This window comes from Felis catus, chromosome F2 (assembly GCF_018350175.1).
Source record: "Felis catus isolate Fca126 chromosome F2, F.catus_Fca126_mat1.0, whole genome shotgun sequence".
NCBI lineage: Eukaryota > Metazoa > Chordata > Mammalia > Carnivora > Felidae > Felis > Felis catus.
In genome coordinates, this window is record NC_058385.1 from 80,235,559 (window position 1) to 80,260,337 (window position 24,779).

Here is a 24,779-nt window from a genome sequence, read left to right on the forward strand (position 1 = left end):
GCAAGACGGCAGGGTCTCTGCCCTGTCCCCGGGCCAGGGCTGAGACAAGGCAGTGCATCAGTTAGCACACTCTTCGAAAGTTTTCAAACGCTCGGAGGTGGACGCCCGCTGGTTAAGAATCAATTAGAACACTTTTCTCTATGTGGGTCACACCATTCACTCATCTTTTTCTAGAGCAGGTCAGAAGCTACTAGCGAAAGCACACACACCATCCTGAACAGCAGCCACAGAGACCACGCTTTACCGGAGCACACCCACCAACAAATCCCCAAGCGGGATTCTGGCTGTTCCTGGGGGGGGTGGGGGGGGGGAGACACTCTGTGTTTAAATCCAGTGGCAACAAGGAGCCAGCAGGACAGGCGGTGAGGAAGGGGTCACTCCCCGGGCCCCAAGAAAACTGTCTTAAACTCATTCCGGACACGAGCCAGGAATGGAGGTCGCTTGCAGACTGCCAGGCTCGCTCAGACGAACCCCCCAACTCAAGAAGTACCGAAACAAGGACGAAGACTCATCCGTATCGGCTGGCGAAGACAGAGGCTCTCTTAACAGAACGACCTTTACGAACACTTCCACAAAAAGCACAAACAGAATTCACCAAACTGAAGACGCCACTCAGTGAAGCTGCCTATTTCCAAAGAGAACACGAGACCCCTTGCCGACAACCCGAAACATGGAGCCAGCAGGCTGGGCCCCACTTCCTTCCCCACCAAAGATGGGGAGTCCTCTTCCTACCCACCCACACCCGCGCCAAGGAGCCGGCCCGCCCGGAGGACGCAAGCACAGCCCCCGAGCCCCTCACGCGGTCACGGCCAGGCCACACACGCGAGAACCCAGACTCCAAATCTGACTCCCTCCTTGGCGGTTTCATTAAAACACGTTCGTAAGGCTCGCTGCACGTTCATTAGCGCGGACTCTCTAACACTCTCTGCCATCAGACAGTCACACACCCATCATTCCACAGAGAGAACAGGACTTAGGATTCTCCTAATGCAGCAATTCTCGAAGAGGGGTCCCAGGAATTCCTGGGGGGGTTGGGTGGGGGAAGAGGGGTCCCCAGGAGCCTTTGAGGGCGTTTCCCAAGGTCACAAGTATTTTCGGCACGACACCGAGACATTATTTACCCTCTGTGTACACGGAAGGGTCAACGGCCGGTGAGACTGCAGGTGCCGGTACCCGGCTGGGCGGCGGCTCAGCACTGGACCCGCGCGAGGCGGGGAGGCCGGGCTCCCCAGAAGTGCCCCGCGTGAAGGATTCATCTCATGAAACACTGACTCTTCAGCCTTTTCTATCTGTGTGAGGAAACAGGAAGTGTGCGTCTCCCGAAACGCGGCGGCTGTCTCCTCGTCTAGAGGAAAAGTACTGGTGTGAGTATCATCAGGCAGCCAGCTGAACGGCCTTTTCCCAGGGCGGGGAACGGCCTTGGGTGGGGGACAGACGCGTCCCCGGCCCTGAACCGAGTGGGCCTGCCACTCCAGAAGAGCCGCCGGGATCTGCTGCAAGGATACGAGGCAAGCTTTGCCGCCAAAATCCGAACTGTGGAAAACGCGTACTCACCCCCACGAGCTTAACAGAGACTTCTTTCTGATAAGACGTGTGGCGACATCCACGAATACGCTGTGTGACCGTGTGCAGTGACATGTGCCGATGTTTGGAAAACCCGCGCAAGTCAGCGAGCCAAGAGTGTCCAACACCTGCCGTGTGACATCACACCCAGCTAAGTACCGATTCCGCTGCACCTATGCGGTTTCAGATCCCGCTGCCACCAGCTTCTAAGAAACTACTATTGGCTGAGTTTGGGGGTGGTAACAAAGAGGAACAGCCACAACCGTCTGAAAAGGCTACTTAAATACTCCTCCTGGGCGCCTGGTGGTTCAGACTCTTGATCTCAGCTCAGGATCATGATCTCAGGTCCTGAGGTCCTGAGATCGAGCTCCGCGGTGGCTCAGCACAGAGCACGGAGCCTGCTTGGTATTCTCTCTCTCCCCCACCCCTCCCCTACTCATGCTCTCTAGTGTGCTCTCTCACTCTCAAAACAAACACTCCTCCCCCCTTTCAGCTGTTTATCTGTGTGAGGCCAGACTTCTTCCTTGCACTTCAACAAAAACAACACATCCCCATAGACTCAATGTGGAAGGCAGCCGCTTGCATTAGGCCAAACCTTAAGGCGATTTACAAAAAGCGTAAAACAGTATCACTCTTCTCACTACATTTTTTTTGTTTGTTTTTTAAAAAGTTACCTTTCATTAAAAAAAAAAAAAAAAAACGATCTATTAACACACATCTCCTAACGTGTGCGATCTATTAATTGACATCTATTAACATATGCTCTCTTTACTATGCATGCATTATTTTGTAGGCTCCTTGGGTCTAATTTCTAACACGGTAATTATTAATAGATAAAACCCACGGAAACAAGGGTCTTTGGGGTCCTTGATCATTTGAGACGTTACACAGGTCCTGATGCAGAAAGCTGTCAGAGCCACTGTCTGAACTGCTCATTTTGTGGGTGTGGACTGTCATCCAGACTATCTTCTGAGACCACTGCGGCTCTGCCACAGGCTTCTCCAGGAATAATGGCCCCACCTGCGGCCACTGGGGACACACAGGAAACTCCAACTGTTGGGGCCCCACAGAGGTTCGTGGTCTAGCAACCCCGCGGGCTAGCTGGGAGGGCCCGCCCCGCCCCAGGCAGCTGGGCTCTGGGCAGTGCAGCTCAGACGTGCTCATCAGCGGTGCCGCGTCTCGCGGACACGGGACGTGAGAAGGACAGACGGCCCCAGATGGTCCTCTCTCTCTAGGAAACTGCCAACCAAAAAAAGGAAATGGACACACACAAAATGTCAACAGAACAAACACAGAGTTAATCATTAATAAACAGTCCCTGCTTGTTCCAAAGTTAGTGCAATGATCCACGGTAGACCTCAGTGGATTAAGTTAATTTACAAACGTCTTTGGATTAACCCACTTAGCATTCTCCTCCAACAGAAACAACCCAGAACGGAGAGGGAGGCAAGTACACAGTCTGTACCAGCAGCGAACTTTCGGAATCCAGGAACAGAGACCAGCGCGCGTTTCCAATACCTTCGTTTTCTTTTTTGGAGGTGGGGGAGGTTTTGGCAAATCATCCAATCACTTCCGAGTTCATTCAGCCACTCCAGTTTAAACAACTATTTATCAAGTGCTCAACTCAAAGGCAGCAAACATCATTCGCTTCAAGATACATAAACTCTCACCAGGGAAAAGATTGGAGCAAACAGCTTTCTTGCCCAGCCACTATGCTGGAGAATTACGGGCCTGATGACGGCCCCTCGCCAGCCCCGGGGGCTCAGTCGGAGGTGATCCTACCAAGAGGGGAGAGGAGAGCATCTGCAGACTGGCTTGGAAATGCCAGTCTGCCCTCCTCCTCCTCTATTTTTTAGCTCCATCTTAAAACAACAACCCACCGCTGAATTTAGGCCCCCGTGTCCCCCTGCACTAACGTGCCAACGGCACACAGGGACAGCAAGGACACCGGCCCGCCAGGGAAGTGATCTCAACATGGGCATGCGCCACGATCATACCGGCTAGGTAGGTGAAGGTCGGCGCACAAACCACGGTGAGCGACACGAGGCAGAGAGCCAGCGGCACCCCAGCCACCATGGCTCACCAGGCCCCGCCCTCAGTGCAGGCATTTCCTTCTGATGTAAAGTGACCTACGGGTCCAGCAGCTGGGCCTTCACCCTATCACCCAATCCTGGTCATCATCCTTCACAAAAGTCTGAAGTGGTCTCAGACATCGGTAAGCGGCAGGGGCAGCTTCAGAAAATGCCTCAGATATTAACAAAGGTGTGGTTAGTGGAAATCCCCCCAAGTGTCGAGGTCTGCAGGGTCGGAGTCACAAAGTATACCAGAGGGCATCACAGACCCGCGGCTTAAAAAAAAGAAAGCAGGGGCGCCGGGGTGGCTCAGTCGGCTAAGCGTCCGACTTCGGCTCAGGTCACGATCTCGCGGTTCGTGGGTTCCAGCCCCGCGTCGGGCTCTGTGCTGACGGCTCGGAGCCTGGAGCCTGCTTCGGGTTCCGTGTCTCCCTCTCTCTCTGCCCCTCCCCTGCTCGTGCTCTGTCTCTCTCAAAAACAAGTAAGCGTCAAAAAAATTATTTTTTAATAAAAAAAAATAAGAAAGCAAAAGCAGAACCCAAGTCAGCATCCGTTAGTTCAGAAGAGCATTCTAAAAACTTTTCAACTGACTGCTCTTTCGTCTCTGCTGCTACAAAGATTTCTCTTAAAGGATCCTCTACATTTGCATAATGGTGGCAAAGCAAAGAGCTACTCTCCCGGCGTTCACCCACGGGAGCGGGCCCACTGGTGTGTGCCAGGTCCTCCCGATATCCAGATGCCGCCGATGGGGGTCAAGGTCCTGGACCCTGCAGGCAGCTCCATGTCTGGGCTCCAGCACGGCCTGCTGTGCCTCAGTTTCCTCACTGGCAGTACTGACTAGGGCCATGTCAGCACACCTGAAGCACCGCACAGGTACAGAACACCTGAGCTGAACTGCCCCCCCCATCCCCGACCCCGGTCCTCACTCTGCAGAAGTCACTTCCGGAGCCTCGTGATTCTCCTTCCGTCTTCATCACACACACCTGTGGCCATCCACGTGGGTCCCTGCCACACACCTACTCACTACCTTCTGCACACTTCCCCTACGGTCTCCTAAGTCCCACAGTCAGGCTGTAAATAGCACTTGCGGTCTTAAGGCTAAAGATACTGATTCGCCAAATGCAAGCATTTACGACGGTCCACTCTTAAAACAAACAAGAAGGAAACAAAGTGGGGGGTGACAGGGGCCCACGCGGGATTCAGGTCCCGATGCCCGGAGGCAGCCGACCAGGGGTCAGCGGCCACCCACGGTCTGCACCCGCCCTCAGTCCCCCGGCCCACAAGGGGGCCGCTCTCGCGTCACACTGGCTAGCACGGCTTTCGCGACACTGAAACACCGCGTGAGCAGCGGCCGGCTCAAAGCCAACGTCCCAAAATGAAAAGGGAACCCCTCCACTGCCAGACCAACAGCCGATACTTCAGGGAACAATAAAAAGATACCACATCAGGGGGGAAGTAGTTTCTGTGGACTGCAGCGTGTTGGGGGACACGGACGGAAACTGGTTAAATGAAGTCCTCGCAGGCTCACAGCGGGTTTGGGTTCTCCGGTTTGTTCTTAAAATCTAGACAAGCCTCCTGCAGGTGTTTGCCCGCAACTCTACTGTGTTCCGTGCAGAGATGCGCCCCTTCCGCCCACCACAGACCCCATCCACACCGAGGCCTGTTTCCAATTAAGACGCACTATTGAGTTACAGCACCAATGTGCCTGCTTTGCTTCTTCTGGGGCTTTGTTTAGAAAACAACTCTGACAGCGTTCACGCAAACAACTCGGACCAAGTACGGGAAACAGTCACTTAGAAGAATCAGAAAAATCTGTTCCCGTTCAAAGAAGGGCGTTTTACGAGAAACACGTGCCACACTCGTCTATGGGTTTGTAGTCTCTCACGGGGAGTCTCAGAATTGAAGGGCCTCAGCCAGCAGACGTGTCTTCCAGGAGCGTGACGGAAAATTCCGTGGAGAGACCTGCTGTCCTGCAGGACTCAGAGGGATACCTCTGGGCGACTATACAGCGTTTACACTGAGGCGCCCACACCTCGCATGGGCACCCTGTAACCCAGATCCGCGCAGTTTCTCCACCCCATCATCCAGGCGGGAGAGAAGGCTCCCCGAGGCCCCCCACCACCGCCACAGCGGCCCTCACTGACCACAGACAACAGGCCACGCTAGCACAAACTTACCTCGAAGCATAATTTTCAAATTCCCGGCGAAGGGCATACTCCCCAAAGGAGCTGCGTGCGACATTTCTTCTACCCGCTAAGAGAATCGCTGATACGATAAGTAATTTGCATTGAGCACATCCTAGGCACCAGGAGGCGCTTTCCATGTAGGAACTCACTTTACTTTCGCGGTAATGACTGTTAATTACAATTATTAGAATAATTAACATTACATAATTAACAATCATGACAATAATTAAGACAAATAAGTATATCAACAGTTCTCTGCTATAACTAAATATCCCTGCACGTTACGTATAAAATATACAATGTTAATTACCCTGATAATTCTAGGAATAATTTTATATTAACCATTATTAGTTGTAATAACAAAATGGGTACGGTCATTATCTTCACCCTTGTTTCACAGATGAGGAAACAGGCACCGGGAACTAACGTGATGAGGCCAGGAGGTGAACCCAGGCACGCAGCTGCAGAGCCCCAGAAACCGCCTTCCTCTCTCCTCTCGGCCTTGGGGTACAGGTGGCCACACTGTGGGTGCCCAGCAGGTGTCCTGGAGCCCCCCCCCCCAATGAATGAAGTCAGCTTAGGGCAAGGGGGTGTCTGGGATTAATCCCTTAGGGAAGACATGTTTTGGCATTAATTGTTTGCATCTCAGTGCCTGTGTGGTTTTATGAAGCAGATTATTCCCCCCACATACACCCTGCCTCCACCAGACAGATCGTGATGACCTATTCTCAGCTACGTACGAGCTGTGCGGTCCTGCCCTCAGGCCCCAACACTCCATCAGGGACAGAAAATACCTCTGAGGGGAAGGAGGGTGTGTTAAGAGGGCACGGAACAAGGATAATGACACCAGCAGGTGATGGGGCGCTCACTGCGGACCAGGCAGCCGGTTCATAAAGCCACCGACCAAATCCTCACGACGGTCGGAGCTGTCCACGCCAGCTCCACCACATGAGGCCACGGAGGCACAGGAGCCAGGAGTCAGGCCACAGCTGCCCGCGGCCACGGCCCGGGTCCGTGGGGGCCGCCTTCCCACGGTAAGCACGTTGTAGACGGGGCCCTGCGCCCCCCAGATGCCCAGCACTTATCAACGCCCACGATCGTGGGGGGGGGGGGCGGGGGGAACAGGTGTAACATCAGTTATGCATGCAGGTGACCCGACTATCTCCACACAGGGGACTGAGGAGGAAGGAACAGCAACTCGGGTGACACCGTGGGTAAAGGTCACCCCTGGCCCCTGAGGTGACCTGCCTACTTTGCAGGTCACCTGCCCCCCCACCACCCCGTTATGCTGAAAGTGCACTGTCACGAAGGTAATAAACAAGGTTGAGAAGGTGAAAAAAGGGAAGAAATATCTAGAAATAAACTCATACATATTAACTATGTCTCCTGAGGATTATTAGGGGTGACTCTTTTCTCTTATTTCACTATCTCCTAAATTCTTTGAAATGAGATGTATTCTTTTCACCGTGAAGGGAAGAGTAATTTTTTAAACACTAGGACCAGGAGACAATGCTGCCTACAGTGGGAGTCTACACAGCCACAGGGTTCCACAGGAGACCCCCATCAGGGGAGGGGTGCGAGGGAGAGGGGCTGCGTGGGGGAGGGGGGGAAGCTGAGGGGGAGGGGCTATGGGGGGAGGGATGCAGGGGAGGGGGTACAGGGAGCGGGGAGGGATACGGGGGAGGGCTGCAGGGGAGAGGAAGAGGGACTGCGTGGGGGGGATGAGGGAGAGGGGGAGGGATGCGGGGAAGGGCTGCAGGGGAGAGGGGGAGGGGCTGGGGGGGTATAAGGAAAAGGCTGAGGGGGAGGAGCTATGGAGAGAGAGGGAGGGCTGCAGGGGAGGGGGGAGAGGCTGCGGGGGAGGGGCTGCAGGGGAGAGGGGGAGGGATGCAGAGGGGGGAGAGGCTGCGGGGTGGGGGCTGCGTGGGGGGAGGGGAGAGGCTGCGGGGGAGGAGGGAGGAATGCAGGGGAGCAGGGAGAGGCTGAGGGGGAGGGGCTACGGAGAGAGAGGGAGGGCTGCACAGGAGTGGGGAGGGATGCAGAGTGGGGAGAGGCTGCAGGGGAGGGCTGCGGGGGGGGGGGAGGGGGAGGGCTGCGGGGGGGAGGGGGAGGGATGCAGGGGGTGGAGAGGCTGCAGGGCTGAGCTGCCTGGGCCGCTAACCATGCGCGAACCCGACACGTACACGCAGCCAGCGGCGTCACGGGGCCTTCCGCTAGCAGCTGTTCCAAGTGCCATCCGGGCTCTGGTGCACACTCTGTAGTGAGGCCAGCGTGCACTTGAGCAACGCCTAGAGCAAGTCCGCACAGGAGCTGGGGCTCTGGCCCTCCTGCGTTTGCTTCGGTTCCACCCGCGGCACTAAGAACAACGTCATTTTCCAGTCGGGACTACTTACTACCCTCCGCAGACACGTAACGGAATGCGTCAGGCACCAGAACTAGAAGCGAGGACCTGAGACCTCCCACAGTGATGCCGGGGTGCACAGGCGGGGGGTGTCAGAGAGAAGGGAGCAGAGGACAGAGGCTCCGGGGAGGCCCTCTGAAGCACAAGGTCCCGACGGCGTGTTGTCTGGCCACCCACAAAACGAGCCCCCCACGCGCACACACACCAGTTCTCTAGTTGGTACATCTGTCTCTCCCAAGGACGCCGGTTAGCAGTTTTGCCACCGCTTTCCGTGTAGTAGGTCTGAACGAGACACAGACTTCTCACTATCTCACAAGACGTCATAAATGAGGAAAGAGGAAAGCCAGAATTAACCTGGTGGTATTGGACCAGAATCAGAAGTATCAGCAGGAACTCACGGTTTTTCATATATAAATACAGAAGGACGGATAAATATAGACGTGCACGCACGTGTGTGTGAGAACAAACATATAGCTTGCCTAGCCGTGTCTACCACAAGGACACCCCAACAAGCAAAGCACACACACCCCGGGCCCAGGTCTTCTCACGCCACTCTCCGCTAAAAGGAAATGGGCTGCGGCAGAAAAAAACCCAGCACTGGTGAGCCTGGACCAGCCTGTAGGTCCGGAAGGGAAACAGTAAAAAAAATGATGGGGGTGCGTTGAAAGGACCGAGGCACCCACCTGGAAAGGGCTCCACATCAGGGTCACAAAAGACAGAGACTGAGGGACTGTCACAGATTACACAAAGTGCGAGAGACGTCTGGGGCGCCTGGGTGGCTCAGTCGGTTAAGCGTCCAACTTCGGCCCAGGTCACGATCTCACAGTTCGTGAGGTCGAGCCCCACGTTAGGCTCTGTGCTGACAGCTCGGAGTCTGGAGCCCGCTTCGGATTCTGTGTCTCCCTCCCTCTCTGCCCCTCCCCCACTCACACTCACACTCTCTCTCTCTCAGAAATAAACATTAAAAAATAATAATAACTAAAAATAAATCCTGGCATGAATAAATGGATGTATCTTACGGGTATTAAGTAGATCTGGGCAAAACATGCTTAAACCTAGCATTTGCTTGCACTTTAGTAAATAATAAGGGATGCCAAAATGGCTTATTACGTAGCGAACTTCATTCTCTAAAAGGCAGTGGTAACAGGGCTGGTGGGAACGTAGGACGGTGCGGCCCCCGCGGAAACCAGTATGACTGTCCCCTCAGTTAAGGAGTATAACCCAGCGACTACGGATATATGTCCACACACCGCCTGGTACGTGATGTTCCTGGCAGCAGTATTCACAGCAGTCGGAAGGCAGAAACAGCCCCAACGTCCACCAAGAGATGGACACAAACAAACGGTGCAACATCCATACAACAGAGCCCTTGAGCCTAAGGAGGGAGGCGGTGCCAATATGGGCCGCACGAGCCTTGGAAACACCGTGCTCGGTCCAAACAGCCGCGGGCGTGAAAGGTTCTGTAGAGTCGGATTCCATTTACACGAAAGATACAGATTAGGCAACTCGCTGAGACCGAACGCAGAATGGTGTTGGCAGGGGTAGGGGCAACGGTGCAGGGCTGACGGGTAAGGGCCTCTTTTTGGGGTGATGAAAATGTTTTGGAACTTGTGAGACGTAATGGGCACACTGCCCCGTGAATGTGCTTAAATGCCACTCAAGTGTATGCTTTACAATGTCTTGTGACGGGGCGCCTGGCGGGCTCAGTTGGTTAAGTGTCCCCCCTCTTGATTGTGGCTCAGGTCTGCGATCTCACGGTGGCAATAGGGAGCCCAGCATGGCTTCCAGCTGGGCGTGGAGCCTGCTTGGGATTCTCTCCCCCTCCCACTCCCGCCCCCTCTCTGCCCCTCCCCTACGCACACGCGCGCGCGCGCGCGCTCTCTCTCTCTCTCTAAACAAACATAAAATCTTCCGAGAAAAAAAAAAAAACAAAATCCCTTGTTAAGTGAATTTCACCTTCATTTATAAAAAGGCTGACATTTTGAAAGAATTTCCTATCTTTGAAAAATCGAGTATCTTCTTCTGCCTTTGTTAACGAGGCAGACATGCTCGGAAAAGCCCACACCAACAGGATCGACAGCGGGGGGAGGGCCGTGGGGCCCCCAGGGGTGCACGCTGACACTGGGAAGTGCAGCCAGGGAGGCGGGAGTTGTCTAGGACGAGGGAAACAACACAGCGTCAGGCTGGGAATGATCCCCCCCCCCCCACCCCACCCCCCCCCCCGAAGACTTGGCAAGATTCCTTCACAGCCCTCACTCCACAACGCGCACTTAAAAGTACGTTATTTCACTAAAAGCACGCAGGAGTAGATGACAAACCACGCTTCAAAGAGCCGCTTGTGGGAATGACACTGGCCACCACCGGGAAGCTTAGCAGAGTATCTCCTGCAAACCGTGACTGGTGTTTCTTCCTCGCTGGACCTGGGCGGATGGCGCCCCCGACCCCGGCCCACAGCGCCCCTTCCTCGCCACCCCGACGGGGCGGCAGCGATAACCCACCTAACCCACCGGGACAGCCCCCTCCGACGGGCGGGAGGCACACCGCTCCAGGCAGCTGGTCGACGCTCTTCCGAGGGAGAGGACTCGCTGATGGAATGAAAGTTAAATCCCTCAAAAAGTCAACCCAGGGCTTTGCTGAAGACCAAAAAATAAACTAAAACAACAAGGCCACACGGAACCCCCACAGCTTTACAACCGAATTTCTTACCACCTTTTCCATTGACGTCAGAGCCTTTTCTCTTTCAGAGAATTTTCACCCAAGACATTTTGTCCTTAATTCGCCTCTAGAATATTCCGTGACTGAAAGGCCCGCGGGCTGAGCTCCCTGCTCAGCCCCGGGTCACATTCCGGCACTCCCAACGGGCCGGTGCTCGGAGCACGGACGCGGTTAACGCATGTGACTCCCGCAGGAAGGCAGGTGGGGGGTCACCCCCTCATCACAGAGCCGCAAACCGGCTCACCGGCTCCGGAGCACTCGGGGCTCCACCGCCCAGAGGGGAGGGGGCCGATTCCCACACCCGGGAAGCTTCGAGCTGGGCGTGCGGCCACGCCGGCCACCTCCAGGCCTACCTCCCGAGGGCGCGGCTGTGGACAAGGCTGATGGAAGCACAGAGGGAGGCAGTCGGCCCCCCTCGCTCTACCCCACCGGCGAGATCAACAGTCGGGCTCAGCGGGGCCAACCCGTGGGGCGCGCACTGCACCCACCAGCACCTAGAACGGACGTACCCGCAGGAGGGGAGCCGGGAGTTGGTGGGGACAGAAGACGTCCCGCTGTCCGCCCCGTGACGGGTTATGATTTCACTCTTCCCGTGTGCGTCCATTACCTACGTAAGTAAATCACTTCCTAAGTGGCCCCCACGGTCCTCTTCCCTCCAGCTGCTCAACATTCGTCATCCCCGATGGACGGTGCCCCGCTCCACTCCAAGCAGAGGCGCGAGAGGCCACGGCCACGGAGAACCAGAGAACCATGGGGGCACGGGAGCGCCACCACCCGAAAAAGCACGGGGGGGAGGGGGGGGGGCGGGTGGCTGGGGGGTGTGGCTTTCCAAAAGTGGACACAAGCTTCAAGTCAGTAGATTAAAACAAGAAGCAATTAAATGCAACAAACACTTAGTAAAAAAAGAAAACAGTGCTGTGGACGCTGGAAGCAGACCAAAATGATTCAGGGCAGTGAGCAAACAGTTTACCGGCGATGAAGGAGACAGACAGACCTCCAGGCAAAACGCGCCGGGTGCCATAAACGTGCAAAGGGAATGCTATGGATTTTTTTCTCCTGGATTTCCTAGAATTGCCTTAAATGGAGCCCGTCAATAAGACAGAAAAGTTACCCCTGCTGCTCCTGCCTCACCACAGTCATCAATGCTTTTTCCTGCCCCACAGGCAGGCGCCCGTCCACACCCTCTGCCCTGCCCTGCCCCCCACCGTAGGTGGATGGAGACTCCCACCCTATCTGTCACACAGCTGCCAAACACCCCCCGGGGGGGGGGGGGGGGGGAGGGTCCCTGCCACCTGGAGAGCAAAGCCGCCCCTCCCATGCCCGCGGCATCCACGGCCTCCAGGCCCAAGCGGCCTACAGCTCTGGACGCTACCCAGACCTCTCTCTCTTCTCAACCGGCCGTCCGGCCTTCAGGCTGGTCCCTGACGTTCCTCTGCCTTCAAGACATACCCGTAACCAAACAGGGGACCGGGGGGAGTTTTTATTGCAGAAGCCGAACGTCAGCGTCTCACGAACCCTAAGGAATTCAGGGAACCTAGTGATCGACACCCCAGGGCGACAGTGGTAGTAAAAGCAGCAGACCGGCCCAGAGTCTGAGCCTCGGAGGTGAAGTGTCGGGGCCCCAGAGTCCTCGAACCCAAGCAGGCAGAACACGCATCAGATCAAGCCTTGGGGTCTGACCACCTATCTGCAGGAAATCCACACAGGACGGAGGCACATGCTGGATGACGCCAAGAGGTCACCAGCCCGGTCCAGACCGTGGGAAACCCACATACACAAACCAGCTTCGTCCACCAAGAAGCAGCAAGGCGGAGGCGGGGAGAAGGCTACAGATGAGGACACGGGACGCGGCTGTTTGGGGCCGGGGAGGCGGGGGTCACAGCTACATGGGCACAGGGCTTCTCTGGAGGCACAAGTGTCCAGAGATGGTGGGGGCGGCCGTGCACAACTGTAAACGTACTGAGTCTTACTTTGAATGGCAAACTGCACAGTGCGCGAGCGACACGCCAATAAAGCGGTCATTTTTTTTTAAGCTTATTCATTTCCTTTGAGCGGGGTGGGGAGAGCACGAGCCCACGCAAACGAGGGAGAGGCAGAGAGAGAGGTCATCCCGAGCAGGTTCCGCACCATCAGTAAGGAGCCCAGCTCGGGGCCAGAACTCACGAACCGCGAGATCATGACCTGAGCTGAAGTCGGATGCTTAACCCCCCCCCCCCCCCCCGCCCCGGCACCCCAATCAAGCTGTCATTTTTAAGAGGTACTGAGAGGACTCATCAACCGATCACAATGTGGGCCTCACCTGGATCCTGACTCGGTCACCTGTTAGAATCTACATCATGTGTGTAACTGGGCGGATGGGCAGAGAAGCTGTCTCTAAATTGGTAACTAGGGGCCCCCTGAGCAGTACCGGGCGGGGGGGGGGGGGGGTAGCAGGCAAAGACACCCTCACCTTGCAGAGCCCGCTCCTGGAGAATTGTCAGTAAAACAGCATGCCTGGGGTCCGCACCAGAACAAGGGGCAGGGATGGCAAAGAGGCCTCCAGGCGAACCAGGGATCTCTGGGGGCGTCACACATGCTTCCACTCCTTCCCATCTTCCACCTGACCCGGGCTCGGCCCCCACAGGCGACCTCCTGTGGGCGGAATCGCTGACCGGCCGCCACGCCTCCAATCTGTTTCCGACACAGCGGCCACAGGGCCAGCAGACCCCTCCTCCCCTCCTGGGCACAAAGTCCTTCGTGGACTCCAACCCGACCCTGACTTCCCCACCCACCTGCACCTGCCTCCCTCCCTCCTCTTCCGGTTCTTGCCCCAAGCTCACCTTCTCAGGCACCTGCACCGTCCATGCAACGGGGCCGCCTGCTTCCCCCCCACCCTGCTCACCGGCCCCTGGTCTTTGGCAGGTACCCCAGACATGCTTCGCAACCTCCTGACTGGTGTGTGTCTTCTTTTGATTGTCTACCTCCCATCACACACGTTCCAGGCTGTTTGTCCCCAAGAGCCTTCACAGCCCACAGCTCAAGGTTAAGTTGTAATTATGAGTCTCAGACGCGCAAGGCCCCTTCCAAGTGTGATCTGATGTCCTCATAGGGAGCCACGTGCTTTGACATTTAGCAAAGTGCATAATTGTCGAAGCGGCAGCACCCATTAGGAACAAAGCACCCCCACAGCGGCCGCCCCCTGCCCCCCCCCCCCAAGTCACCGGCAGGGCCACTCTAGGGTCACCAGGTAGAAACTATAAGCAGAAAATTGTGACTCGGTCCCACCTGGTTGGGACCGGCTCATCGTGTGGGGACACACCCTGGTGCTCTGTCACAGCACTCCTGGCCATGTGACCGTGCAAGGTGGGTCCCCAACTCCTGTGAGTCCTACGTGGGCGGGTTCTATCGTGACAGTGTACTAGCTTCCGGTCCCTTCTGAGGGATGCTCACGGGAACAGTGGCTCTGAACACCGAGGCCAAGCCTTCAGGTCCCTGGTGTCGAGCCTTACAAGGCGGCCATTACACACAAGGCACCTGGCAGAGGTTGTTTACTGGGGACATGGGTTTCTAAGTGTTTTTTTTTATCCCTCACTGCCTGCAAAGACCCAGAGGTCAACAAGGAGGAGGGGCAGGGCGGGAGCCCGAGTGCACACCCCAAAGGGCTCCCGTGCAGAATGAATAAGGACGCTCCCCACGGCAGACACAGTGGCAGGCAGCAGGTGCCTCCCGCCCGCCGAGCACCGTGGCGAAGGGCGTGCCTGCATTATCTCCTCTGATCCGCTCATTCTCCCTGTGAGGAGGAGACCGAAGTTCAGAGAGGCTCACGCCCAGTCGTGAAGCCAGGATTCAAGTGAAGCCAGGATTCAAGTGAGGTCAGCCCGACCTGGAGCCTGTGCCCCGGGTTTGTGTCACGGGGGGGGGGGGGACCACAATGCCCTGGTGACACCCAACAGCTCTCAGGGGCTGCAGGCGCCTCGGCACCCGGCCTCTGCACCCTCCTGTGCCTTCTCCCCACCGTTTACTGGTATTTCCCCACCATTTACTTTGTTTCCACAAACAAACAAATGTTGCCGCTGAAGCCCGGGGCGTCACCCCTCCTGGAGCCTGGGCTGTGTCGTGCCCACTGCGTGTGGACGGGACCCTCACCGCCTGTGGGATTCAGAGGCACCTGCCCAGTCCCGTCAAATGCCCTGCCGCCTTCGTGTCCTGCACAAGCTCGGTCACAGCAAGACCGACCGCGGGGCCTGGGAGTGTGGTGAGCAAGATCCCCCCGCAGGGGCTCCCACTACCCAGTTCGCGGAGCACCACCCGCTCAGTCCCCAACACGGGCACAGGCCTGCTGGGCTCAAGCTCCCTACCAGCAACGGAGCGAGACCTTGTCCAGAAAAACGCCCAATGGTCATATTGTGTCACTTGACTCAGCAATGACAAGCCTCTCAAATGGCTCTGACCCGTGAACTTCAGTCAGTATTCTGCTCTCGTGTGCATGCACTTTCTACGGTAGTAGAGCTCGGAGCCCAAGCACCCAGAAATAACTAGAAGAGATGGGCTTAAGTTACAGCGACAGAGATTCAGGGGAGGAACCACCCTGATTCCCGAGTCTGGCTGGTCTTAAGGCTACGGGTTCTTGACGACGACGTTGGCCGTTTTCCTGGGGAAGGCGCAGCAGCTCCCAGAGGCAGCCCTTCCGTCCTCTGCCCCAGTTCTACCCGGAGGTGACAGGCTGCGTTCACAGCAACAGGGAACCCTGACCCGGGGGCAGGGAGGAGGGGCCGCCACCAACCAGACCTGGGAGCCGAGCAGAAAAGGGAACCTGACGTGTCATGTTTCGTCAAAAAGCCATGTTGGGGCACCACACTCTCACCTCCCAGGAACGGGGCCCCAGGGCCGGCACCCCCCCCCCCTTCTCCCGCGGGAATGTCAGGTGCACCGTCTACTCCCCTCCCACCCCCACTCCTCACCACTGGCTCTCACACCCGCAGCACAAGGCAATCACCGGGGACATTGGCAAAATTTAACTTCTAGGGTCTTCGGGAGATTCTTAGACCCGCTGGTTTTAAGGCTACAGGTTCTTAACGACGTTGGCTAGGCCAAGGAAGTGGGCTCGCTCCCCGGGGCCCCAGCTCCCACTCGGCCCCCTGCCCCGTCCTCCGTCTCCCGGTGGCCTTCCAGCCCTTCTCCAGAGCCCGCCTCAGACCCAACATGTCCAAATGCCACACGTGATCCTGCCCCCCAAGCCTGCCAGTCTCCCCCGTGTCTTATTTCTGTTAACATCGTCACCCCCTGCCACATTCAACAAATGCGGTCACGGAGACGAGGATACGGCCGGCTCCCCACCACCGTCTGTGGCTCGCTTCCTCCGGTGGGCCCCATGCCGGGTGCTCCTTCAAGCTTCACGACCTTGCCTGGGGGCGGGCAGGGCCAGGCCCCTCGAGGGTGAGGACCCAGGCCAGCGCCACCCAGCACATCTCACCTCAACAACCCTGAGGTCAGGGCCGTTACCGTCATTTTCCAGGTATGGAAACTGAGGCTCAGAAAAATTACATCCCTGGCCAGAGGCCCCAAGCCAGCGAGGGGTGCTAGAGTTAAGTACAGGATCCAAACCTGGGCCCCAGCTTCTGCGTGGACCCGCGGGGGGAGGGTCCTGCTGTCTCAGGCCCAGACCACCACCTACAGTCTCCCCGCCCCACGCTGGCCCCTAGCGTGCCCGTAGCACTGCCAGAGTCACCTTTCTAGAACAAGTCGGCACTCGGCACTCCAGCAGAGCAGATGGGGCCTCTAGTGGGCTGCCCCACCTTCCCTCCCACCTGCACGCGGCCCCTGGGCACTCACAGTCGGAGCCGGGGTTCCCAGGGATCACCGGCTCCTTCCTCAGCCCCAGCCACCATCGCAAGTCAGCAGAGGAGTAAAGGCACCTCAGGACGTAGACATGAGGGGACCTAAGCCGGCCAGGCCCAACTCTCTGCTTTCAGCTGAGGAAACCGAGGCCCAGGACACGTACAGAGCCCGCGGTGATGCTGTGACTCCCTGTCTGTCCACTGCTTGAGCTGTGACCTCGAGGAAAGGACGAGGACTGAAAGGTGGGCTTCGAGTTCAAGGAGCCCCTGCCTCCAGCCGGCAACGGAGAGAGCGAGGTGCGGAGCCCTGTTGGTACAAACCGGCGGCAATCTCTCAAAGACCACACTCGCATCCTCCAGACCTGATGAGGAATTTAATTTAGTAAGAGCAAAGCCACCGAAGGGCGCAACAAGTTTTAAACGTTTAAGCCCGGGGGGGGGGGGGGGGGAGGCGCCTGGGTGGCTCAGTTGGTTGAGCTTGGGCTCAGGCCACGATCTCGCAGTTCGTGGGTTCGAGCCCCGCGTCGGGCTCTGTGCTGACAGCTCGGAGCCTGGAGCCCGCTTCGGATTCTCTGTCTCCCTCCCCCCCACCTCCACTCACACTCTGTCTCTCTCTCCTTCAAAAATAAAACAAACGTTAAAAAATTTTTTTAAATGTTTAAGCCCCGGGGCGCCTGGCTGGCTCGGTTGGTGGCACGGGCAACTCTCGGGGTTGTGAGTTCGGGCCCCACGCTGGGTGCAAGAGTTTACTTAAAAATAAAATCTTCAAAAATAAGTAAACAAAATGAAACGTTTGAGCCCTTTATTTTCGAACAGACCTACAAGCCTAGGATGTAAGAACCGCTTGGAGTCAGGGAGATATCCGTCCCGATTTGCCCAGGTAGTGCTGCTGCCTTATGTCTCAGGGACATAACGAAGAACCACCCCCAGCCCCCATCACTTGCCAAAGTTTCCAATGTAGACGATAAACTGTCTGGTCACCCAGGGTACAGCTCTATCGAAAGATAAAGTAGAAAGGCACAGTTGTTTGGTCATGAAAAGTAAAGACCCTGAGACCCATCAGTGGCTTTCAGTTTTTAAAGCTGGAGAGAAAAAAGCAGGGAAAAAAAATCATAGTGCGGCTTAGTGATAGTTCAACCGTCTAGAGTGCCCACGGGCAGGGCACCTCGCTTGGGGCTCGGGAGACGTGGGCGCCAGGGGGTCACAAAGCGCGGGGCGGAGCCATCAAGTCTAGAGACGTGGCCAGGAACAGACGCGGATGGAAGTGACTGAGGAGAGAGCCCCATGTCCCCACCTCACCCGCAGAGCCCCACCCACACCTGGGGAAGAGCGGTCTCCATCATCCGTGACGCCAGAGTCACAAGTACGTCCGCGTTTTCTATATGTCGTAAATGTCCCTTCTGCTCAGAGCACCACAAACAAACAAGATTCTTCTGCAACGGAAAATTCCAGATGCAAAGGGGTCTGCGTACAAACACTAGAGATAAATGTGTTGTAATTAAAATCGTAGCAACTGGGTCTCCAACCGGCCTTACTCAACAAAACGGAGGTATCCTGGACAATGGGGTCCTTCTTAGAAAATGGGGGGGGGGTGCACATACATACTCTAAAGAAAAGCGATCTTAAAGACTAAGTGTCCCAACAAGTCCACAGCAGGGGGGTGGGCAGGGGGAGGGGTGCCAGCTTTAGAGTCCAGACTAAAGAGCCCCAAAAGAAATAAAACCAAATTTATGTGTGAACTTTTATTAAAATCCACGATCCCAAACGACCCACTGTAAAGCACACACGAGAAACTGATTATGGACCGTTAAGTGTGAAAATGGCGCGGAGATTAAAACGTCCCTATTTCTTAGACATGGTACTTAAGTGTCAGGGGTGAAAGGACAAGTCTGGAAGGGGCGTTAGAGTATTTCCACCAGAAAAAGGGGGGGAGGGGCACATCTGAGGCCAAGGCAGATAATCTTGATAATTGTTGAGGCTTGGTGATGGAAAAATGGGGGAGTACTGTGCGAGTCACTCTACTTTCGTGTGCTTTAAACTATTTCACAACAGAAACTGTTAAAAAAAAAAAATCAAGTGTTACATTTTGAACACCCACAGTAACAATTCAGGAAACAAAAACATACTTTATCAGGCTAGCACGCTAGAGTAGTATCGTAACAGTCATTACAAAGAATAAACCATTCTGGTATCGTCTGAAGTTCTGACACTGAAACTAGAAGTTGACAAGAACTAATATTCTGCTTCTCAAAACCAGGTAGGTCTTAGGACTCGAAGCTTTTATATTTTGCTTTCCTGCACGCTTATTTAAACGTTTCTTCAAGGTTTGAAACAGAAGGGCCCCTGGGTCGTTCAGTATTAAGCGTCCGACTTCAGCTCAGGTTGTGATCTCATGGCCGGAAAGTTTGAGCCCCATGTCAGGCTCTGTGTGGATGGTGCAAGAGTCTGCTTGGGATTCCCTCTCTCTCTCTCTCTCTCTCTCTCTCTGCCCCGCCCCTGCCCATGTTCTCTCTCTCTTTCAAAATAAATAAACTTAAAAAAAAAAAAAAAAAAAAAAGCTTGTCATAGGTCCATGCCTCCCTGCCCGCAGCAGTTTCTAGAGGGGCAGAGAGGGACCATCTGCTCTATGGCCAACGTGCACCGTCGCCGGGAGACCACGGCATACCTTCACTGGCAACTGGGCCGGGGAGCGCAGGAATGGGGTGCAGGAACAGTTCAATGGCGCTAGAAACCACCCTGAAAGCCAGTTATTCCCAAAGTCAGGATCCCTTTAGACAACTCTCAAATAAGACTCATGTTGTCACAATAGTTACTTTGTTGCAACGCTGAGAGGGGTTAAACACACAGGGGCTGGGGCACCACAAAAGCAAAAGAAACAATCCCCTGGGCTCGCTCAGACACACTTTAAGATCTTTAAGTTGCTAAACACAAACACACAGAGCAAAAAAACAAAAAACAAACAAACAAAAAAAAACCCAAAACAAAACAAAAACAAAAACCAAGGAGCCAGATCATCTCCCAAAGTTCAGGGTCACTGGGGAACCCACCATCCTGAACCACTAACTCTTCTGAAGAGCTAAAAGCCTGATAAGCAGTAACGTCTTCGGAGTCCAAACATTAATTCCCATATCATAATAGCATTTACAACGGGCATAACTTTTACCTACTGTGAACTCTACCGTTTGAATTCGTTCATTACTAAGTTGCTTCCCCAGTACAGTAAAACTGAGAGTAGCAAACCTGTGTGTAATTGTTCCACAATCCAGGTTGACTGTCTTTTCATTATCCTAAATTAGGAAATACAACATCCAAAAAAGTTTCATTGAAGACACTCTTCCAGAAGTTCCTTCTAAGCCAACGTAAAAGCCCCTGTGTGTAGAATACGAGAGGTGCACCCCGCCTTGTAATTACAGTGCACTCGCACAGCCTGAAATTTGGGCTCGTGCCCATCCTGCCATCAGCTAACAACCATCCGACAGACCTATTTGTTTTTCCAACCAAAGCCGTCCAGTTTCAGGTTTATCTGTGAACCACGGGGCCCTCTCCCCGGCACGCCACCGTGCAGAGGCCCACGGCAGAGCAAGATTCTTCCAGAAGCTGTCAGTGACCAGAAATGAGCCTGGAGACCCGGAGGACGACAGGTCTTTGGAAACGAGAGGTGAGAAAATACCCCCCGCGCGGGGCCTACGGTTCAGGGTGAGCGGCGCTCCCTGAAGCTCTCGGTTCGATTATACCTGAGCGCATGCGCACAGCAGTCCAGCCTAGAGGTAACAGGTATTTCTGACTGTGGGTCAAGGTCAAAAGGACTGAAAGCCACTTCTTTGAGGAGAGTGTCCAGAGTCGGCTTGGAATCAGACAGTATGACCTTGGCAGGGTTCTTAACCTATCCGAGCCTCGGCGGTCCACCTTCACAGTGAACATCACCAATTTAGCAAGCCATCCTACGGGTTAGTTAGCGCCAGGCGCAGCACAAAAGCTTCACCTTCCTCAAGATTCTTCACTTTTTCCGGGCCTTCAACTTGCAAACTGAAACTCTGAAAAATTCTACGGTGCAGTGACTGCCCCTTGCTGGGTTCCTTTAGGGGCATTCCGGGGGGACCCTCACTCAGCCAGCTGAGAGGCTACCCTGCCCTTCCACGGTGGGGGGGGGGGGGGGGGGGGGGGAGGGGAGGGGCGGGGAGGGAAGCCTGCCGTCCAGGGTGTCCAGAAGTCAAATCTGCCCCCAGGAGTGTGCCAACAGGGTCCACCCTGGCAGACCTGAGGAACCTCCCAGGTGTAGGATTAAAACCATCCTTCAATCAAATTGCTGAGAGGCTGGAAGGGCTTAAAAGTTGGTAGGGCTCAGTCTCGGAAAAGCTTTCAAATTAAGTGACATCAGAAAGAAGACCGTCAGGATTCACGAGGCACAGGGCCGTTGGTGAACAGCCACAGCAGCCAGGGACGGCGTCGAGGGAACTGAGCGGGTCAAGAGGGGCTTCCAGACCCCCGACCCCGAGCAGGTGGGGCCAGGGCCCCGCCAGCACGCGGCGGTGGGGGGCCGGGACCCGAGCGCACCTAGCACCGGGGCCGGCCTGCAGCCTGCCGGAGCCTGGCGGACAAAGGGGACAGGCGATGCCCTGTGCAAGGGGCAGGGCCAGCCGGGAAATTTGGGAGCCACGTGCCTGGCGGGAGAAGGAAAAAGGCTTCACAACACTTGACCGCTCTCTTGGCCCAGCGACTCCGCGGCCCCTCCGCTGTGCGCTTAAAACAAGGGGGGCACCGGGTTACTCCTTGAAGTTTTTTAGAACTTTTCCAAAGAAAGAGCGCGGACCGGTGGACAGGGGTGCTAAGGGAGTCAACACCTCTCCTCGCCGTCTTCTAGCAAATTGTAAAAGGCAATTAGCACTTGAATAAGGAGCCGGCGTGTCTGGAATGAGAACCAGCCGCACGCAGCTTCAGGGTCTCGAGGGGCCGCCCTGCACCCTCCCGGCCCGCGGCCCTAAAACTACCACCGGGGATTGGCCCAAATTCAGCGTTTCCAGACTTTCCCCCGGAGCAGGGGCCGCACAAGTGCTGGCAAAGAGAAAAACGAAACCGAGTGCGCTCCAGGCCCGCCGGGCTCGGTCTGGCGCCGGGGGGCCCGCGCGGCCCCGGCCCCCCGCCGTCCGCACGCCCCGAGCTCGGCGCCGCCCCCGGGCCCGAACCCCCCGCGGGCGCTCAGGGCCCGGCCCCGCGGGGCGCAGCGGGGACCCGCGCCGGGGCGGCGGGCGAGGCGGGCGCGGGGCGCGGGCCTCGGGCCTACACGCGGGCCCCGGCCTCCGGCTCCACCCGCGGGGGGCGGCGGGGGGCGGCGGGGGCGCGGGAAGGGGCCCAGGCCGCGCGGGGCGCCCCGACGACCGGGGGCCCGAGGAGGCCGAGCCAACGGCCGGCGGCCCGGCCCGGCCCCGCCGCCGCCGCCACCCCCTCCCCCGGCCGCCGTCTCCCGGCCGCCCGCGCCCCCCGCCCCCCGCCTCGCCCTGGACCCCCGGCCCGCGCCCCCGCCCCCCGCCCGCCGCCCCGGCCCGCGCCCCCCGCGCCCCCCGCCAGCCCGCCAACCGCCGCCGGCGCCGCGGGCACGAGCGCGAGCGGCCGGGCCGGCGCCCCCCGCGCCAGGACTCACCGGGGCCGGCTCCCGAGTACATGGTGGCGCCGCCGAGGGGCTCCGGGGCCGAGGGGCGGCCGCGCGCGCGCCACGGGCCCCGACGCCGCGAGCCGCGAGGGAGCCGCCGGCCGCACGATCCGCCCCGGCGCGGCCGCCTCGCCAAACAGGTTTACCCGACGCGGCCGGGGCGGCGGGCGGAGGCGGCGGGCGGGGGGGCGGGGGGGGGGACGGAGGGAGGGGCGACAGAGAGAGGGAGGGGAGGAGGGAGGGGGGAGAGGGAGAGGGAGGGGCGAGAGTGAGGGAGGGGAGGAGGGAGGGGGAGAGGGAGGGGCGAGGGAGGGGGAGGGGGGAGGGACGATGGCGAGGGGGAGGGGCGAAAGGGGGAGGCGGGAAGGAGAGGGAGGGGCGAAAGGGAGGGGGAGGAACGGGGGGGGGAGGGAGGGACGTAGGAGAGAGGGGAGGAGGGAAGGGAGGAGGTGGAGGAGGGAGGGGCGAGGAGGAGGGAGGAGGAGGGTGCAGGCAGGAGGAGGGGCGGGGTCGGCGCGCTGGTGGCCGGGAGCCTGGGGCGGGGGCGGGAACGGGACGCGGGGGCAAGTGGGGGCGGGGGCGGGGGCTGCGCGGGCCCGTGGGGCGCTGGGGCCCCCGCCGCGGGGGCGGACGTGGGGCGGGGGACCCCTCGCAGCCACTCAGAGCAGCGACGTGGTCGCCGACTGGGCGGGGCGGGCCAGCCTGGCATCGCCCCTGAGGCCGGGAGAAAGAAAACACCCCCTTGTCCCCGCCGCCCCCGCGCGCGTGGGGGAACGCATTCTGGCTGCCCGCGGGGGGCGGGAGACGGGGGCTGGGTGGGGGGCGCACGGCCCTTCCCCCGCCCCCTCACCCCGGGCCCCCTGCCTCGGCCGGGGGGAACGGGGGCACAGTGCGGCCGAGCTGTTGGAGTCCGGGCGCCCCGGCGCCCCAGCGCCCCAGCCTGGCTTTTTTTTTTTTTTTTAAGTTATTACGGAAACATGAATGTCGGGAAGCTAGCTCCCAGCCCGGAGCTTGAACTTGAACGCCTGCTGGCCCTCGCACACGACCACACCGCCACCTCCCGGCCAGGAACCCAGATAATGCACGTACCCAGCCGTGAACAGTAAGTTTTCAGGAGACGTTAGGCGCCAGCAACCGGGACACCAAACCCCACGGCCCCTTCCAGCGCTCAGGCGCCTCCCCAGATTGTTCTCGCGGGGCCTTTCCTCCCCATCGTGCTGCTGCGGGCGTCTGCACTCACCTCCCGTGTTCTTAGGAAGGTTCTCCCTCCTCCCCAAATCCTCGCCCATCCTTCTGAACCCCTGGGGCCAGCTGTCTTCGGGGCTTTTCCAGCGAAGCCGTGCGGGAGCCGTCTCCCTTCTCTCCTAGTTGGTGGGTGACGACAAGTCTGAAGGTGAAACACAATCCAGTTTTGCTCGTCGTTTTAACATACTTCGTCCTGTAAACGTGTCATCTGCATATTGGGTGCAAGGAACGGAATGTTCTTCCTGCCCGGGGTGGTGCAAAATCTACCAAGAGTCCTGCCCGCAAGGGGCGTAGCATCCTAAATAGGTTTTTTTTTTGGGGGGGGGGGTTGCTAGTTCTTTGCAATCCTCAAGCACAACCTTGATTTCCTCCAGAGAGAAACTGAAAAGGACATCGATCTTCACCAAATCATTGACAGAAACGGGGTCCGTGCCGTGGCATCAGCCTCCCGGTTGCCCGTGGATTCCCTCTCCCGTCCTCTGCTGAGCACCCCCAGCCCTCAAGGTGGCCTGGACCACGTGGAAAGCCCTGGCTCTCCAGCCACAGTCGTCGTTCGTGTGATCACACATCTGACTTTGTGCCTCCCGTGCTCAACACCCTTCACTGGCTCCCCATTTCCATCTGCGTGTGGTCCCCAATCCGCAACTCGGTGTGTGACACAGCCCCTGGCGGGTCACAACCTGTAACGTCACCCCTCGCCAGGCTCCTCGGATGCACAGCTTCGTTTTCTCGAGAGTGTTAATCGTCCGGGTGTGAATCAGTACTTTGGAGAAAGGTGCTTGGCGGTGCCCGGAGAGGCTGACCCACGGCCCCGGGTCGCCGAGCAGCTGGCAAGTGTGTCTGGGAAGCGCGGGGAGGGGTGGGGGTGGCGGGCGGAGACGCACAGGTGCCACCCCAACAGCCGCCAGCCCGCCGGGAGCGGGCGATGGAGGAGCGCAGCGAGGAGACGCTTGGATGTGGGTGGACCCCACCCCCGACGGGCGACCAGCACCGCAGGGTCACGTCTCTGCAAGTGACAGAATCGGGTGCATAATTACGTCGTGACAGGCCAAAGGGAAGCCAGAAGGTGGTGGCCGGGAGCCGAAGCGCGGGGCCCTGCGGGTGGGGGTGGGGGGGCCGGGGAGGGGCGCGGGA

The 24,779-nt window shown here is 57.7% G+C and overlaps 1 protein-coding gene and 1 long non-coding RNA gene across 4 annotated transcripts in view; one reads left to right on the forward strand and one right to left on the reverse strand.

Annotated features, from left to right (window-relative positions):
* AGO2 (argonaute RISC catalytic component 2) overlaps nucleotides 1-23,906 on the reverse strand; it is a 116,646-nt gene extending 92,740 nt beyond the window's left edge. The window contains exon 1 of one of the 3 annotated variants that reach the window (XM_019823195.3): nucleotides 23,641-23,906. In XM_019823195.3, coding sequence (XP_019678754.1) covers nucleotides 23,641-23,689 — 49 coding nt within the window. In that variant the 5' untranslated portion in view covers nucleotides 23,690-23,906. Of the gene's footprint in view, nucleotides 1-22,391; nucleotides 22,578-23,640 lie in introns of those variants that run through there. The other 2 variants (XM_023248473.2, XM_023248472.2) reach the window with 2 other exon arrangements.
* LOC102902446 lies at nucleotides 22,403-24,380 on the forward strand. The gene is made up of 3 exons (XR_002739493.2): nucleotides 22,403-22,540; nucleotides 23,365-23,502; nucleotides 24,020-24,380. It is a non-coding gene; the product is annotated as an uncharacterized LOC102902446 (long non-coding RNA).
* Nucleotides 24,381-24,779: the final 399 nt, after the last annotated feature.